The sequence below is a fragment of the Mytilus trossulus genome, chromosome 2 (assembly GCF_036588685.1).
Source record: "Mytilus trossulus isolate FHL-02 chromosome 2, PNRI_Mtr1.1.1.hap1, whole genome shotgun sequence".
Taxonomy (NCBI): domain Eukaryota; kingdom Metazoa; phylum Mollusca; class Bivalvia; order Mytilida; family Mytilidae; genus Mytilus; species Mytilus trossulus.
Genome location: NC_086374.1, coordinates 79,570,619 through 79,590,713, shown reverse-complemented (window position 1 = coordinate 79,590,713; position 20,095 = coordinate 79,570,619). Strand labels below are relative to the sequence as shown.

Genomic DNA, 20,095 nt, shown 5'->3' with positions numbered 1-20,095 from the left:
ATTCTCCTAGAGTGTTCGGAAGAATCCTACATGTAGAACACTACATTTATAGTAAACAAGGTATTACTCAATTTATTTCACTTGACTGGGCGGAGTTTAACCGGTTCGCTCATAATAAACCAGTCCATCTATAGATAGGTATTTTAGAATAAAATGAAGTGTCCAGTCATTCTTTTGTAAATTCCTTTGATGACACTGTTAGGTGATTAGAAATCAGTTATAGTTATAACGGCAATCATCCTTATCACACACATCTTCACATAGACTGTCCTTCTGCAAATTAAAACGTAAGCTCCGCCCGATCAGTTGAAATAACATTGGTAATAAGTAAGTATAAATTAAACCTTATTCGGCTTGTATTTTCCTGGTTTATACACTCATACATAAAATTTTCAGTTGCCAGGTGCAACATTTCTTTTTTTCATTCGGGTTTCGAGCTCATAAAAAGGCAGATGTTTGGGGAAATTGCAAGATTAAATAATATCTTGATTCAAAGCTATTTTATACATACACCTGGTACAACATTCATTGTAAGCTCCCAGTGGTCGATGTAATATCTTTCCTCGATGACTTTATCTATGATTGTCACATATATACAGAACATGATGTATAGTGGCAACTATATGGTATACCTTTCAAACATTTTTTTTCAATTCAGATATTTTGTCAGTCGTCAGGATGATAATGTTTATTACCATGCCGCCGAATCAAATTTTCGTTTGTATATGTAAAGATTATCTTAATATGATTACAATAAATGGTATCTTTTCCTTCAAATATTAAAGTTCTCCAAAATGATAGACATACCTGTACAATTCGGAGGAATTCCTTGCAGCCAGAATTGCTCATCACTACAAACATATAATATAGATGTTCCTTTAGCTACTTGGTATTTATCAGAACATGACATTGTACAGATTTCGTTACCCAGAGCCGTGGAACATGCCAAAGCACCTCCAGCGGGTGGTGGTAAATCAGGACATGCTGTAAAAACATTAAAAAAAAAAGGTTTTTCTACTTGAAATTCAAATTTGTCTTTCTTCATGTCAGTGTTGTCCTTACACAATGCATTAGAATGTTTTGAATTGCAAGCCTATATTTTTTAATATATTCCAAAAGCATACATGAAAACTTCTTCATGGAAATCATTTACTTTTATGTTATTTTTTTGTCATGTTATATGGTCGTTCGCCGTTTTGAATTTACCTAAGGGTTCGGTTGTTTGTTAATCATCTAATTATGTTTTAGTAAATAACATTGTATCTAGACCAAAATTCTTCTATTTCAAATTTCTCAAATGGATGAAACACCCTTATCTGTCATGAATTCCGATAAATGTACATTTCTTTTTGGAAAAAGAATCAAATGTTGATATACAGCAATTTCTTTTTTAACTTGGAATCCATTACTTTATACATTTTTTTATTTAGCTTTCGACTAATTTAATTTTCTTTTATTATGATGTTGTCAACTTGACATCTGATGAGATCTTCATTTGTTATTTTGTCCGATTTGTTTCGAATCAAAGACAATTCAAATATTGGATTATTATTCAAAATTATGATAGAAATGAAACGAACTGTTCCGATCGATGGTAAAACTTTTGTGCGTGATGTCAGAGTTTACAGTCTTCATCGAGTACCCAAATCGAACTCAGTTTGAAACACAAGAAGCTAAAATCTTACAAGGTTTTCATCGAGACTATACAATTTGTATTTTTATAGTTTGACATTATTCACGTCTTTCAACATAGCTACGCATATTAAAGTATACACAAACGGTCACAATGTATATGAACAGAGGAAATAGTTCTGAAAAGGTGGACAATAAGATTTTTCGATGTTTACCGATGATAACTTAATTAAGATGCAATTTAGTTTTTTTTTTATTCAATTATAAGTAATTGTTTAAATAGAATTCCAGCTTAAAGTATGTTTTTTTTTTGGTACAAATTGAGTAAGAACTGTAGAATATAGTACGTTCACAGCTCTTCAATGGATTGACATACCTCATCAACACTCCCAAATTCGAAAGCAATGTAAGTATTAGAACGTCAATACATAATGAGCGATACGAAACCGAAGGACATCGACAGAATTCCAAAATGAATATAAAGTCAAGACAGACAACTTTGTCTGAGGGTGTTTGGACACTAACTAATAAATAATTCCCTGATTTATCAACAGAAAAGTAACAAAGATGGAAACAAGTTGCAAATCATTAACGAACCGAAACATTTACTGAAGAGCTTGTTTTATCTTTATAGACTAGCAGTCCGTCAGCAAAAATTAGAACCGCTTTTCTTTATTAAGAGTTTAATTGATAACGAATAACACTTTATTAGATTTGTGCTTTCGAACCGTTTTTCTTGATTTACCTTATCGAAAAACTGGTGATCAGTGCGTATACAGCGATGTTTTGCATTTAAGTTTGTTTCCCTCTGTATATAGGGGGGAGTGTTGACCGGTAATGATAGTTTACTTTGTATATATATATAATTTAGCTGATCTGTAACAATAACATCTTCATGCCTTATATATCATGTACTGTAGTACGCCGCTAGATTAACACTGACGTGGAAAGGTAACACATGGCCAGCGAAAGCTCTTTTTTGAGAGCCCAGGTGGTTGTGTGGTCTAGCGGGGCGGCTGCAGTGCAGGCGATTTGGTGTCACGATATCACAGTAGCATGGGTTCGAATCCCGGCGATGGAAGAACCAAAAATTTGCGAAAGCAAATTTACAGATCTAACATTGTTGGGTTGATGTTTAGACGAGTTGTATATACATTATGTACACAGCCATGTATCACCATCATTGATGGCGATCCGATGGATACATCTGTTGTAGGGTTGTCACTGACTCAGACGTACTTATGAATATAATTATTTTCTGTGACTGTATCTTACATTAATTTGTATGATCCATTACTATAGATAATTTAGCTGATCTGTAACAATAACATCTTCATGCCTTATATATCATGTACTGTAGTACGCCGCTAGATTAACACTGACGTGGAAAGGTAACACATGGCCAGCGAAAGCTCTTTTTTTGAGAGCCCAGGTGGTCGTGTGGTCTAGCGGGACGGCTTCTGTGCATGCGATTTGGTGTCACGATATCACAGTAGCATGGGTTCGAATCCCGGCGAGGGAAGAACCAAAAATTTGCGAAAGCAAATTTACAGATCTAACATTGTTGGGTTGATGTTTAGACGAGTTGTATATACATTATGTACACAGCCATGTATCACCATCATTGATGGCGATCCGATGGATACATCTGTTGTAGGGTTGTCACTGACTCAGACGTACTTATGAATATAATTATTTTCTGTGACTGTATCTTACATTAATTTGTAGGATCCTTTACTATAGATAATTTAGCTGATCTGTAACAATAACATCTTCATGCCTTATATATCATGTACTGTAGTACGCCGCTAGATTAACACTGACGCGGAAAGGTAACACATGGCCAGCGAAAGCTCTTTTTTTGAGAGCCCAGGTGGTCGTGTGGTCTAGCGGGACGGCTGCAGTGCAGGCGATTTGGTGTCACGATATCACAGTAGCATGGGTTCGAATCCCGGCGAGGGAAGAACCAAAAATTTGCTTTCGACAGATCTAACATTGTTTTGTTGATGTTTAGACGAGTTGTATATACATTATGTACACAGCCATGTATCACCATCATTGATGGCGATCCGATGGATACATCTGTTGTAGGGTTGTCACTGACTCAGACGTACTTATGAATATAATTATTTTCTGTGACTGTATTTTACATTAATTTGTAGGATCCTTTATAATTACTATAGATAATTTAGCTGATCTGTAACAATAACATCTTCATGCCTTATATATCATGTACTGTAGTACGCCGCTAGATTAACACTGACGTGGAAAGGTAACACATGGCCAGCGAAATCTCTTTTTTGAGAGCCCATGTGGTTGTGTGGTCTAGCGGGATGGCTGCAGTGCAGGCGATTTGGTGTCACGATATCACAGTAGCATGGGTTCGAATCCCGGCGAGGGAAGAACCAAAAATTTGCGAAAGCAAATTTACAGATCTAACATTGTTGGGTTGATGTTTAGACGAGTTGTATATACATTATGTACACAGCCATGTATCACCATCATTGATGGCGATCCGATGGATACATCTGTTGTAGGGTTGTCACTGACTCAGACGTACTTATGAATATAATTATTTTCTGTGACTGTATCTTACATTAATTTGTAGGATCCTTTACTATAGATAATTTAGCTGATCTGTAACAATAACATCTTCATGCCTTATATATCATGTACTGTAGTACGCCGCTAGATTAACACTGACGTGGAAAGGTAACACATGGCCAGCGAAAGCTCTTTTTTGAGAGCCCATGTGGTTGTGTGGTCTAGCGGGATGGCTGCAGTGCAGGCGACTTGGTGTCACGATATCACAGTAGCATGGGTTCGAATCCCGGCGAGGGAAGAACCAAAAATTTGCGAAAGCAAATTTACAGATCTAACATTGTTGGGTTGATGTTTAGACAAGTTGTATATACATTATGTACACAGCCATGTATCACCATCATTGATGGCGATCCGATGGATACATCTGTTGTAGGGTTTTCACTGACTCAGACGTACTTATGAATATAATTATTTTCTGTGACTGTATCTTACATTAATTTGTAGGATCCTTTACTATAGATAATTTAGCTGATCTGTAACAATAACATCTTCATGCCTTATATATCATGTACTGTAGTACGCCGCTAGATTAACACTGACGTGGAAAGGTAACACATGGCCAGCGAAAGCTCTTTTTTTGAGAGCCCAGGTGGTCGTGTGGTCTAGCGGGACGGCTGCAGTGCAGGCGATTTGGTGTCACGATATCACAGTAGTATGGGTTCGAATCCCGGCGAGGGAAGAACCAAAAATTTGCTTTCGACAGATCTAACATTGTTTTGTTGATGTTTAGACGAGTTGTATATACATTATGTACACAGCCATGTATCACCATCATTGATGGCGATCCGATGGATACATCTGTTGTAGGGTTGTCACTGACTCAGACGTACTTATGAATATAATTATTTTCTGTGACTGTTTCTTACATTAATTTGTAGGATCCATTACTATAGATAATTTAGCTGATCTGTAACAATAACATCTTCATGCCTTATATATCATGTACTGTAGTACGCCGCTAGATTAACACTAACGTGGAAAGGTAACACATGGCCAGCGAAAGCTCTTTTTTTTTTAGAGCCCAGGTGGTGGTGTGGTCTAGCGGGACGGCTGCAGTGCATGCGATTTGGTGTCACGATATCACAATAGCATGGGTTCGAATCCCGGCGAGGGAAGAGCCAAACATTTGCGAAAGCAAATTTACAGATCTAACATTGTTGGGTTGATGTTTAGACGAGTTGTATATATATATACAGATTCTTACATTGATACCAGTGGATTATCGGATTTATCCAATCGAGATAGTTAAATTATCAATTTTAAAGTTCGAGCCGCCTCGCCTTTAACTATCGAGATTGGATAAATCCGATAATCCACGAGTAACTATGTAAGAATCTGTTTCTCTTATGATTAAAAAGACTTTCTTTTTTTGTTTACCGAAAATCCCCTTCGAGTGCCTTTCACATTGCACGAAGTTGTCAATTTCATTAACACCTGTTATCATATTTTGGTTCATCCAGTCAGCCAAAAAGGTCATGACCCTTAAAACCATCCAATGATCTTCTGAGATCACCAGCAACCACACGTTGATTAAATTTTTTTATACAATGGGTTCGAAAAGGGATAAATTTCCATAGAATTAGAGAAATATATATATATACGTACTATAGAAGCCAAAAAAACACATAATAACACTTACTCAACTTTTCACAGTAAGATTCGTTCCCATTTTGCCAATCCCAAAATGCTTTGTTTTCAAAATTTGGATGTTTTCGACATGTTACATTCATGCTGCCACTTAGCTCGTAGCTTAAAAAACAGGCAAATTCACATGTTGATCCTAGGGAATAACCATTTGGACACTGAACTAGTAAAAACTGATCTTTAACAACAAGCGGATTACAAGAAAGCTCTGTAAAAATTAATAATAATTATATAATACATTTATACAATTGCTACCGTTTATATGTATGCCTGCATTTTATGGTATAATGAAAAAAACAGAATCTAACATGTTTAACGGATGGTTAAAACATTAAGATAATTAAAATATATCTATTAGTTTTTCAAAATGTTGAAATATAATTCAGAAAAAAAACTGAAAACACCTTTGCGTTGAAGTTCTGAACCAGCTTGTTTTTATATCTAAACAGGGGGGAAATATATCCATCGTACCTTCAACTATTACTGTAAATTTACACAATCCACCATTATTGTTATTGTCTGTTGCAGTGTAAGTTATGTCATGGTAACCTATTTCAAAGTTTGATCTTGGAGCTTTTCCAAGTAATTGGGATACAGTTATTCCAGTGCTACCTCCGCAATCGTCTGCATTTTTCGAATTGTCAAATGCTTCTGGTATTGGCCAATCAACAATTGCAAAACCATTTTCATCAGAAAATGCATGAACTGACTCTGGACACAACGTAAACTCGGGAGGCTGAACATCTGTCGCCAAAAAAACAATATATGAATTTATTATCTGTTACGACATTAATGAATATTATTGGATGATTCATCAAGCGTTAATCTTACAAAGACGACCAATGTTCATATGTACAATGAACAATTTTAAACATAAAAATGGCAATGGAAATTTGAAAAATGTCAAAGAAACAACAACCGGACTAAAGAGCAGAAAACACATGAAGGCCACCAATTCAATGGGTTTGTTTGTTTTATTTCATTAACAATAATAAAAAAAAAATTATTATTAATGTTTTGGTGCATACAAATATTGATATGCGACATAAGTGAATAAACATTTATCACATTGTAATAATTGTTATTATACAAATAAGAAATATTTGATATTTACTAATGTTAAGTCAGAATCTACAACGTACGTCACGAGTCACGTGATATTTGTAAGTTTCCAACCGCCATTTCTGGAATTTCGACCCGACCAAGATAAGATGTGAATGATACAACGTTATCAGTGCAGAGGCGGATCCAGCCATTTTAAAAATGGTGTTCAAAACCCCGGAAAAAAAGGAGGGGATCCAACTATATGTCCCCATTCAAATGCATTTATCGTCCAAAAAAATGGAAGTTCCAACTCCCGAAACTCTGCCCCTGGCTTCGCCACTGCAATGGCGGATCAAGACCTTTCATAAAGGTGGGGGGGGGGGGCTGACTGACATAAGAGAGGGGGCTCCAGTCATGCTATGGTGATGCCATATAATATATAATCTAGCAAATATTTCCTACGAAAGGGAGGGGCGCTCCCTCCCTGGATCCGCCTATTGTTAAAGTGTCAACGTATATGTGTTCTGCCTAACAGAACATGCAGAAGTTCCAATGGAAACTTTGTTATAAACATTGTCATAATATCTATTCCTAATGGAACAAATTTTCTATACCATTTATTCCGTTAGGAACATATACTGTAATATTAATTCCTCTGGAAACAATATTCCAGAATATATTTTCCTTTTGGTACTAATATTATGAAGGAACTTCTATTCCGTGACACCTGTTGGTCTAAATGGTATATATGGTCTATACTATCATTTATCATTCTGTCTCAGAGGAAATGAAAGAATGTTCCACACTGTGTTTACACTGTGCAAACTGAGATATATGATCCCCTCACGGTTTTTTGAGAGTGTTTGTAAAGTTAGGACGTTTTACATGAAACGGTTATGCTAAACCATGTCAGTATTGACCCCTGTTATGTGCTTGTCTATATAGTTTTACCTATACATGCTTTCATGGTAAGTTAATCATAGATTTCTTACCTTTTTTCGGGTCGAAATTCCAGAAATGGCGGCTGGAAACTTACAAATATCACGTGACTCGTGACGTACGTTGTAGATCCTGTAAGTGTGGTGTTTTCATAGATATTACGATCACGTGTTTCAAATGATATTTTATGTATCTGAAGCCTCGTTTCTATTTTTAAGTATATTGACGCTATGTTTCTATTTATACTAGTGTTGTCAACGGTTAACCGGTTAACCGGTTAACCGGTCGAACGACCGAATACCGAATACCAAAAACGCTAACCGGTTAACCGGACTTTTTTTCAATTTTGATACTTTTGATATAAATTTGCATGGAAATCATTAAATAGTTATGTTTTATTTAAAAACTGTCGTCGTGGTTATTAATTTGACAGATCAATTGTCCAGTATATTGATTGCTATTGTTGATCGTAAATACATAGATTAATTACAGCTCGGGGCAGCACCTTAGAGAAACATGATTGGTAAACATGTTTTTTTAACAATAACTTTAAATCAGAGATGCGATTAAATTTTACCAATTAGTTCATTATTTCGTTTTTGTTCTTATATTGTGTAAACCAACATCTAAATGTGTATCCTCCGTAGTGCAAGGTTTAGTCTTTCTTTAAACGAAATGGTACCTTAAAAATTGTGAAATGCAAACTTATGTGAATGAACTCAAGGTATACGTGATAGTACGAGTAACATGCTTAAAGAAACAAGCAAACAAAGTAGTCTTGTGGAGAGTTGTGGCAATCATACCATATCTTCTTTCTTTTTTTATAATTAATCACTTCAAATTGAAACACTCTACATTATTTTCGAAGACAACAAGAGAAAATTAAACAATGATCGGTTTCAGACAAATTCAATTCTACGAGATCAAGACGTTTTTTTTTTTTTATATTTTTCAATCTGAAGTTGGTACAAATGCTATTGTTGATACGGTGTATTTGTTTATTAAAAACCAAACTTCTCCAGGAATCCTCACAGACAAGCCTTATAATGCCAAAGAACAAAGTTCAATTCTTTAATCATAGTATTATGACTTGGATGAAAGGTTGTCAAATTGACACTCATACCACATCTAATAACTATGTGTACATGTATGGTACTATTGAAAAGGCTTTCAAACGACAACTTAAAACTACCGGTTAACCGGTTAATCGGTCGAACGATTATCCGAGTAACCGGTTAGGCAAAAGTGTACGATTTGACAACACTAATTTATACGTATATTGACGGTCAATATTTAAAACTGTGACGTCACACATAAAAATCGTTGTGCATGACACACAGATTGCGAAAACGAATTGCAAGTAGACTAAAATGAGTTCTTATTTGTTCTTAACAGAAAAAAATATTATGTTTAGTTTATAATAAAACGAGTTAAAATTGCCAAAGCAAATGTTAAATAAAGAAGTAACAAAACAGATTATATAAAATAGCAATAGGCAATATTCTTAATAGTTACATATAACATTTCTCCTTTATGTATTTGAGTTAACAAAATTATAAACATAGGTACGGTCTATAGTATTTACAAGCTACATCAACAACATTTTCGCTTTATATTGGTGTTCTCATTAAACAGTGAAATAGTGTGTCAGTTCTAATAAGTGTTCAATTAAATTGCATCATGATCAAAACTTTTTTTATAATCCTTGCTTAGATGATTTTTTTGTTTGATTCTTGGGGATGGTAAAAGCATTTTCAGAAAGCCTACAAATAAAAAGAACCCGTCACACTAGAAAATCTGAATCTTTCTATATGAATGAATTTTTGTGAAAGGTATAAGCTTGTAAAAAAAGATATGATAATACCAAGAACCAACTGAACTTTATCACGCTCAGTTAGACGTTATTTTACCAACAACAAAAAAACAAACAAAAAACGGCAAATCTATTTTGGTGTTATAAAATAATGATAACTGATCACCAATTGACAGTGGCACATATTTTACTTACCCAGACATGGTTGTATAATGTCAACACCTATCCATTCATCGCCATCACATCTTAAATTCTTTGTCATATCTGTGGAATATCCGTCAGCGCATGTTGGGTAACAAACAGAATCGAAATTGTTTCCATCAGAACATAGCAACTGTCCGTTACAATACTCAGGTGGATCGCTGCACTTCTTTTCTGAAAGAAAAGGTGTTTAATTCTCTTGAAACGTTCTCTTAGTTATCAAAATTACCAGGATTATAATTTTATACGCCAGACGCGCGTTTCGTCTTCATAAGACTCATCTTAGAATATCTCAAAATTTAAAGGAAATCTAAATTGAAAGATTTTAGCTTCTTTTGTTTTTTATCTTTTTGTTTAATATTCACAATGCACTAGTTTTATTCATGAAGTGTCATTATAAATTTTGTTCTCTTACCTCTACTTGTCATTTCATCATTTTATTACATATAGTTTGAAAAGCCATTTGTGGAACTTATAGACGCCATAGTTATGGATAAACAAAGATGTCAATGGTCAATGTATAAAAAGTAGAGAGAGAACCATTTCCCGCCAAAATTTCGGTGACTCAAATCTCAAAATCTCATTTTCTTTTTCCGTTTTGTTATAATTCCTCGTCAACAATCTGATAATAAAATGATAAGCCAAAATGATATTTGTTTCTTTATAATCTGACACAAAGTCAATTCATTCAATTTGAACGAATTTTCGTAGATTACCAAAAAACTATAGCATCCCTTTCTTTGGTTTTAACGTTTTAGTTATTTTTTTGATTTTTGTACATACTTACTTTCGCACACAAAATTATTTAAAGGTTGCCATTCTCCAATTGACCCACTTTTTTCACATGTTTTTGTTGTTAGACTAGATACTGCAAGCTGGTACCCCGTATTACAAGCAAATTCACATGTGTTTCCATACAAAGCAGGTGTATGACATATAGCTCTTCCATGCTCTGCATACAAACTACCACCGAAATAACAATATATAACTGAAAAGAGTTAGTTAAAAATATTAGTGTGACTATTGATATATGACATAAACTTTCTGAATTACTTATTCCTTATGAAATCAATAACCTTGAGAAAGGGGTATATACTAATCACTCTTTCAAACTTTATATTTACTGGATTTAAGGATAACTTTAACATTAATATTTCACAATGAATATACTCGTCATTTCTTAACGTGAAATGTAGTTAGTGGTCTGTAAGACATGTCAACCAACACTATATTTGCGTATCGCGGCTGCTAGCATAACGGAGAAAATATCAAACACTCCTTCAAAACAATTTGGTTATACTGTTTGAGGGGTTTCAAGTATCATAATACAGGGTTATTTGGTAAGGTAAAGGTATAATAAATGCCTTTACCTGAAAGCATACAAATTATTTATTTATTTTATTTTATTTTCATTTTTATACAAAATTATTTTTATATTATTTTCTTAAATTTATTTTTATACTCTTTTATTTTTTATTTTATTTTCTTATTTACTTAATCTTAATTTTTTTTTATTTTATTTTATTCATTTATTTATTTAAACTTTTGCTTTTTAAATCTTTGTTTTATTAACTTTCTTATCATTCTAAATTATGTCAATTACCACTTGGTAAAATATAAATTATTTAATGCCCAAAAAGGCGCAAGCCAGGGCCGACCGTACAAGGGCTGTATAGCCAGTCAAGGTCGTTAAACACTTCCATTTGTTGTAGCATACACATGTTGTGTTGTTCTCAATACACTCTTATATTTTTGTTCCATTTAATTACTTGCGTATCTTATTTCGTTGACCTCCATAAGTATTTAGAATTATTTGATGGTTAAACGCCATTTTTCAAATTTCCATTTAAGATGAAATTACGGAAATTCTATTGACCAAATAACTATATAAAAACATTCTGACACAAATTTTAATTATAATTTTGGAGTCCGACGTTTCAAGACCAGTCTACCAGATATGAGACTCTTCTTTCACTCAAGTAAGGAATAAGATATTTGTTTTCAATTCTACTGATGTGTATGTTTTAAGTTTTTGATGGTTCTTTTTGTTTCTTATCTTTTAGCGCTTGCTAATTACAAAACTTTATCTTTATATTTATCAGACGGACAGTAAAACCTAATGCATTATAACAAACCTGATCTTGACATCACAAGTAAAACTCACCTTTGACCTGAAATCTAATGGTACAAGTAGCAGTGTTTCCAATATCATCTCTAGCAGTATAAAGAATCGTATGACTACCATCTGCAAACTTTGAATTGGGTGGAGCTCCATCCAAATCAGTTCTTAAAAAGGATAATATAACTTAAACAATATAGCCAACAAGTTATATCAAGGGTAATTTATTTTGCTCACTTTATTTTCTTATAATTTGGTCTAATGCATGATATATCATGTATTTATAATACAGTTTATATAAAAATCATGTTTCAGATCGCATTCAAGTCAAACGTGATGAAATTAATAATTTATGATATACATATAATTTGCATCATTTATTGTTGTGAATCACTGGATTATTCTCAAAAGGCGGTTGTGCATTTAAGCTTGCACTTTTGCTCTTGGGATTATTTCATTGAACAACAGTCAGGGACAGTCAAACTCGAAAATCTAAAACAAATTGACAACGCCATGGCTAAAAATGACAAAGACACAATAGTTAACATGACACATCATAGAAAACTAAAGAATAAACAATGTGGCACCCGTCGTGTTGCTTATGTGATAACAAATCCGGTAAATAGTCTAATTCGGTAGATCACATTCATGAAAGGGAAGGGGTTCTAGTTACGACGTAAGGAACATATCTGATATCATTTGTGAAACGGTTATTTTATAACGGTAAACTAACTCGTGATGGCGTCCGTAAAATTTACGAAGGGATGAGTTCAACTTAACCATTTGGAACTCTTAGTTTAATAGCTTTCCAACATTAACTTTCATAATTGTTTTAAGCATAAACGATGTGCTGTGTTCTCATTTTGTTGACTTTGTTTATAGAGAGATTAAGCAATTAAGTTTAAAGTTCTACATCTTGTTCGACAACTATAAAGTTTTAAATAGTTGTCTTGACTGTATAGCTTCCGCTGAAATAAATGAAAAAAGTACATAACAAGTCATTTTTTACATCAGAACCCTTATGGGCCAATTTTCTCAGCTGTCGGCCTGATAAGGGGTCAGAAATGAACAATTTCATGTTATAATCTATATTTATAAAACGGGGATTTCCCAGTCACACGTACACATATCCGTACAAGTCTGTCTGTTTAACCTCTATATGAGCTACGTGATCACTTGTTTTTAAAAATATATATATATGTAATTGTTCTCCCAATGTAGAATTGCAATATGTATTCAAACGTGTAGGTGTATTTTCTAGAGAACTATGATCACTAATATTCGCTCAGTAATATCAAGTCACCAACAACAACTTACAATAAAATGCTAATTTGAATGTTGACCTATGAAGTAAATATTTTACAAACCTATCGAGTTTTCCTTCGGGGTCAGTTGCAATAGGCACGTCCCATGTCACAACCACAGTATCCATTCCTTTGTCCGGATAGAACGGACCATCTACAGATGGACATGTAATTGTAGGTGGTTTATTAACAACATACTCTGTAAGTGGATAAATCAAAGGTCTCATGATATAAACTAAATGGAAATGTTCAAAATTCGTTCAAAATATCATCAAATATAGTGGATAGAAAATAATACATGCGTACAATGCAAATAACAAAAACAATGCAATGTTATCTTGGAATGATATGCATATATATTCTGCGCTCATGTTTTTTTCAACTCGATAATTGACACAAATGAAAAATTGAAAATTCACAAACAAGTACTTGCACATGATATATATTATTTGTAAATATATGTTGAATGCTATTTATATAAATGTTTAATAGCAAACACAGATCCTTCAATCAGATCAGTAGTGGATCTTATATAGTACAGTTTTGTTATTCCTTTCATGCATTTTTCTGATTTAACTTATTAACAATAAATTAACTCAATAATTTATCGTTTTGAAATCCAACAAAAAGAAATAAAAGATTGTTCTATGACGTTGACAATAAAAAAATGAACATGTTAATATCAACTTCTAGTAAATAGACGGGCGTCTTTATAATTTGAGTTTACATGAACAATAGTCAAAAGACCAATTATATTTGATAATATCCCTTACGTATGCCTCCACCTCCACCTCCACTACAAAATACAGCACACAGTATAGCCCCTCCAACAAATGCAGCAGCAGCAACCCCAAACCATCGTTTCGATATCACGTGTCCATTTGCTGTACCTGTGAAGATAGGTAAATGATAACACAATATTGACTGATGTGCCCCTATTTTTGACATGTCAACTCTTTGAGTATGTTTGTTTTGTTCATGCATCGTTGACAATGTAATGGAATTTGATGCGACTGTCTTACAAGTGAGAGGTTTAGCTAGCTATAAAACCGGGTTCAATCCACCATTTTCTACATTAGAAAATGCCTGTACCAAGTCAGGAATATGACAGTTGTTATCCATTCGTTTGATGCGTTTAGTTTTTTGATTTTGCCTTTTGATTTTGGACTTTCCTTTTTGAATTTTCCTCGCAGTTCAGTATTATTGTGTTTTTACTTTTTTCTACACAGAATGTCTTGGATAAAAAACAGTCATTTTCGTAAATGTAAATGCGTTATACTCAACATAGTATTATCTAATACAATACTGTTTAAAGGATACACTTAAATGTTAAAATGTGTCCGATGGAGGGCGCCCCTTGCTGTGGTAAACGAAGGGGATGTGTTTTTTATTAGATAAGCCCACAATTAGCAGGATACAATATATCAGACAATATTGATGTTAGAAAAACTCATATATCATACACTTCACCAGCATGGTAAATACTAGCCTGTACTTTTGTGATGTAAGTAGATGAAATATCCCTGTTCACATACAAATGTTTCTACAGGATTATCAGATTGGATCCTACCATCACTTATGTAGGTACACAAAGCTCCAGATGGAACAGTATCATTAACTGAATCAATATCACATCCAACGAGCTGTCGATCTTCAATTTGTATTTTACATTCTTCATTAGCTTTTTTACTAATCTTATTTACCTATAAAGATATTGAATGAGTGTTATTTCAAGTAAAAAAACAATATAATCTTTTATGGATAAAACAAAGCATACTGTTATCTTTGAACATTGGTAAATATAAAAGGTTTTATTTTTTTTTCAAATTTTTGCGTCAAGCCTATATATCTATCATCAAGCCAGAAATTCGTATTGTTCAAATACTGCTGCAGCTAAAAAGTGATACAATTATATTCATGAAAATTTGATGAGAAATAAATATCATTTTATCGTAAATAAAGCCCAGATTGTAAAGAAATGTGACGGTCATGGAATCGACATTGTACAAATATCACTTTCTTACTATATTTGGTAGATAAAAACAGCAGGAAGAGTTCTATTGGTGAATCGTGAACACCAGTATACTACTGTTGCCTGTATTTCTAGTTGCAGTTTGGCAATATAATCTCCCATAAATTAGATATGAAATAATGTAAAATAAATACATCAGCATACATTTTTAAAATGTTGTTATTCTGATGCAAAAAAGGTATTCAGGAAATACATTCGTATATATTATATATAATCCCCTAAACATTTTTGGTAGTGCTGTATGTTTTTATATTAAACCACGAAAAAGCTTATTTCAAGCAGATCCGAAAACTAAGAAAACACTTTGTCTCCACACAAGACAACAGTTAACACGATACAGAAGGAAAACTGTGATCATCAGTTGATTTATGAAAGGAAAACGATACCTCATTGTTTAAGTCAAGATTCAAAAAGACAATTTTAAATCACGACAGTGGTGACTGGTCATACTCATATTAGTCGAGATACTGAAAGGCAATACTGCGAGTTATTTGTAGTGTAAATTATAGACCTGGTATATTGAATGAGAGTTTTTCAACCATTGGGTTGATGCTACTGCTCGCTGACAAATGAGAGGTTACGCTAGCATTGGAAAATAAAATAACAAAAATACAGAACTACAAGGGAAATTCAAAACGGAAAGTCCTTAATGAAATACCTGAATCAAAAACTCAAATAACTGTCATATTCCTGAGTTAGTAATGGCATATCCTAATGTAGGAAATGGTAAATTAAACTGGTTTATAGCTAGCTAAACCTTTCACTTGTATGAAACCATGTTTAATCCACCATTTTCTGTGTGAAATACATGTACATTGAACCATGTCTTGAATATATCAGTTCACTCGTGACAAAGTTGATAAGTTTTGTCAGTTTGTATGTACTCCCCCTTAATGTAATTTAACCTGAGTTTGGTATTTTTATATGACGGATCAGTAATATCTTCATATTCATAAATAAATAAATTAAAAAAATTAATGGTTAGAAAAACTAAAGATGTTCCACCACAGGGATAGATTATTTTAGGTGTATCGTATTTGGTTAAACATTTCATAAATTTACGTAAACAATACTTTCCAACTGATGACTCTTTTATAAACAAAAAGTGTCTCACTCTGGTGTATAAAATTATAGGCCTGACAGCTTTATGAAGGTTTTTATTCCAGCTACTTAAAGACAACGGTAATATTGTATTTTTGATAAAGATAAACTTTTGGTTCATTATTCATCATATTCCTTGGATTCCCTGTTTGAATCCTTTCAATTGTGTTACGATCTTTTCATGTGTTAATGCTTTATTCCGAAAACCCGTGACGTGCTCAAAATCATCAAGTTTTACTTTTATATGGCAAAAATACTTACAGCATCTTTTAAAAGATCTCCTTTTGTATACGACAATATGACCAAGACTAATAAAGTAATTGAGTACAGCATTTTTTTTCTAAACTAAAGATCATGCCTACAAAAAAATGAGAAAACAATTAAAGTGTTGAAAATTTAGTAGTGTTCAGTATTTCTCTATTAATTGTATGCTTCCTCAACAAATTCACAATGGAATGTAATGTTATTTAATATGTTTTGTTCTGTTTACCTTTGTTCATCTTAGGTGGTACCAGAATAAAATTATATAAACAAAGAATAATCACTATGTTATTGATTTAAACTATTATTAAAAGTATAGTACCGTTTTTGTTTATATTTTAACCTGTAATTGACCTTTCTACTATCATGGCTATATAGAAAGAACGTATTATAAACGTGTTGTTTACGTTTATATACTCCTTGTATTCTGCTTCTACTGTGAGCGAATAGTTCTATTCAAATTACTGTGTACGTCAAAATTCAACATGGGGTCCCCATCGTAGTTCGCGTTCACGTTATGTTAATTCCGTTTACAAATGCAAATAGACATAAAATGGAGAATAGGGAAGGAGAATATGTCAAAGAAACAACCATCCGACCAAAAAGCACTCAAAAGCCTATAAATATCATTTTCCATGCAAAATGGATTTAAGAATTTAATAGTAAATAATATATTTCTGATTGTTCATAGATCATTCTTATTACAGTGAGTTAGGAACCCAGTTATTTTTTGTTGTTGGTGTAATAGGCAGATATGATAAATGGTTCTCAGTGAGCACTACTTTTAATAAGAATGTCAGCTTTCAAATCACATAAAATTGATATCCCAAATTCACAAACTTACTGCAACAAAGACAAAGTTGTTATTATAGTATATAATATATCATTCGTCTTATACATATACAAGTCTTAATTGATAACGTCGTATGAACCTATGATTTCGTTGGATAAAAACCGCAATTTAAAACGTGTGTTTGCACAACAAAGTCCTTAAAAGTCTAAATACAGCACAAACTATATGTTGACTTGAGTGATCATTGATATGTTCATAATTATAAATTAACTGGTAACAACACTTTGAATTTTGGAAAACTCAGGCATTTCTACCTCAGGAATAGATTGATTACCTTAGCTGTATTTGGCAAAACGTTTAGGAATTTTGACCCTCAATGCTCCTCGACTTCGTACTTAATTTGGCCTTTTAAAACATTTTTTGATTCGAGCGTCACTGATGAGTCTTTTGTAGACGAAACGCGCAAATGGCGTAAACATAAAATTATAATTCTGGTATCTATGATGAGTTTATTCCCAAAAGACCAAAAATGTGAAAAGTATATTTTAGCAAAACGCATTTGACTAGCAGGTCGAACATGATTATATAAGAATTATTGGCCCTTATTTTGTAATAAAAGTACAAAGTCAAACAGTTTACCAACGTATTACAAAATCCGTTAATATCATGATTTTTAATAACATAAATATCTATAGATAAGATCAGATATTGATAAACATATATGCATAAGATGCTAAAATCATTTGGAATTTTTTTTTCCCGTACCATTTCTATGTAGGTGTTTCGAAGCCCAGATACAATTCTGACAGTAGCTAGTTGTACAGACTGAACTAAATCTTCTTCGCCTATTTTTGTAAATGTTTTAAATTGTATATATTTCCATATTCAAAAGTAGTTCTATAAGAGGGGCGAAAAATACCAGAGAAACAATCAAACTCATAAATCGAAAATAAACTCAACAGACAACGACATGGCTAAATATGAAAGAGACAAACAGACAAATGATAACACAAAAAAAACATAGAAAACTAAAGACTAATAAAGGCAATATAGACTCTTTAAAGACTATCTATCAATTTTATTTTTTAAGTTTATCATAAAATAAAGACATCTACATTATAGTAAAAGGAAAAAAATGTACAAAACAAATAAAAAGCCTAAAACAGTTCAACGTTAGAAACTCTAATTATGTCCAAGAAACTTTATTGAAGTAAGTACTATTGTTTGTCTGTTTGTCTTTTTCATTTTTAGCCATTGACTGTCCCTTTGGTATCTTTCGTCCCTCTTTTATTGAAGTAAGTAACTGATATTTTTAAATATGTTTCAAAAAATATACCTGTTGAAAATTTAAAAGTTATCAATTAGTCTGAAACTTTTAAAACTTTTGAAAACTTGTATTGGAGCAATTTATTAATTTCTATTTCACTTTTATCAAAGGTCGTCTACAACAATTTAAAGAAAACAAAATTAAACAGACATTTTATATATATATTATTTTTGTACTCTCCAAATAATCATTATACATATGTTTATTTTTTTCCCGTGACTTTTTCTTTATTCTAAAGATGCAAGTTACACGCGAAATATTTTATAGATAACTTACCTTTATAAAAAAAAATATAAGACGATCAAATATGATTGCTAATGATACAACTCTCCAACATTAAACCAAATGACGTTGAGTTAGCAACTTTTGGTCCCTGTACCCTTTGTGTGTTTAAATGCTACCGATCACATCGTCAAAATACAAGGAAGTATTTGTTCATTTGACTGAACTCAAAATATTCATTTAACTTGTGTCAACATATTGATGATAGACTTCTGCTGAATTCAAAATCAATTCCTTGTAATGTTGGAAGTCCCATTACTAATACGCTACAAATAGATATAATTGTACCTACAAAACTTATGTCTTTTTATAGTATACAGATTTTATTTTGAATACACTAGGTTAAAAGAACATAAAGAATCTAATATAATCAAGTACCACTCCAATTATTATATGAAGATTTTGAAAAATAATGGATTGTTAAACATATTATGTTGAATATACTGCTAAAATGACAACATTTCATGACGGGAATACAGTACATTTAAATGCAACAACACCAAAGACAGAGAAATACATCAATAAACTATATAATAGTACATTTCGATATTTTAACCACAGAATAACAATGATTCTAATATGACGTGCTTTTGTCGCCTTGTTAATAACACCGTGATAAAATTCTCGATATATCTATACTTAGCGCAGACTCGGAGTACATATTAATGGATGTTACAATATACCTTTTAAGTAAATCCTCATGTTTATAAATAAACTCGTCATAGATACCACGTCGGAAACTATTTGCAAACGCTCTTCCGATTTTATTGTCTGACAAAATGCAATTGAAAAAAAATACAGAATTTTTATTCTTATTCGGATGCATAACAAAAAAGAATTTATGTTCATAATAGTTCAGCCAAATTTACAAAATAAAAATATGATTATCAGTGACCACTACTTTCAATAGAATGTCAACTTTCAAATTACTTAAAAATTAAAAGTAAATAAATAAATGAACACAGATAGGTCATATTATCCAAATTCACAAACTAATCT

General features: G+C 32.6%; 1 protein-coding gene across 1 annotated transcript in view; it reads right to left on the bottom strand.

The window, feature by feature from the left end:
• The window catches only part of LOC134706019 (uncharacterized), a 40,408-nt gene extending 21,201 nt beyond the window's left edge, over positions 1–19,207 (bottom strand). Inside the window, exons 1-11 of the mRNA XM_063564729.1 lie at positions 19,091–19,207; positions 16,695–16,791; positions 14,790–15,003; positions 14,074–14,190; positions 13,364–13,499; positions 12,042–12,163; positions 10,665–10,865; positions 9,872–10,051; positions 6,352–6,624; positions 5,876–6,088; positions 808–984 (exon numbers count right to left, since the gene is read on the bottom strand). Coding sequence (XP_063420799.1) covers positions 808–984; positions 5,876–6,088; positions 6,352–6,624; positions 9,872–10,051; positions 10,665–10,865; positions 12,042–12,163; positions 13,364–13,499; positions 14,074–14,190; positions 14,790–15,003; positions 16,695–16,766 — 1,705 coding nt within the window. The 5' untranslated portion in view covers positions 16,767–16,791; positions 19,091–19,207. The remainder of the gene's footprint in view (positions 1–807; positions 985–5,875; positions 6,089–6,351; positions 6,625–9,871; positions 10,052–10,664; positions 10,866–12,041; positions 12,164–13,363; positions 13,500–14,073; positions 14,191–14,789; positions 15,004–16,694; positions 16,792–19,090) is intronic.
• Between the last annotated feature and the right edge of the window lie 888 nt (positions 19,208–20,095).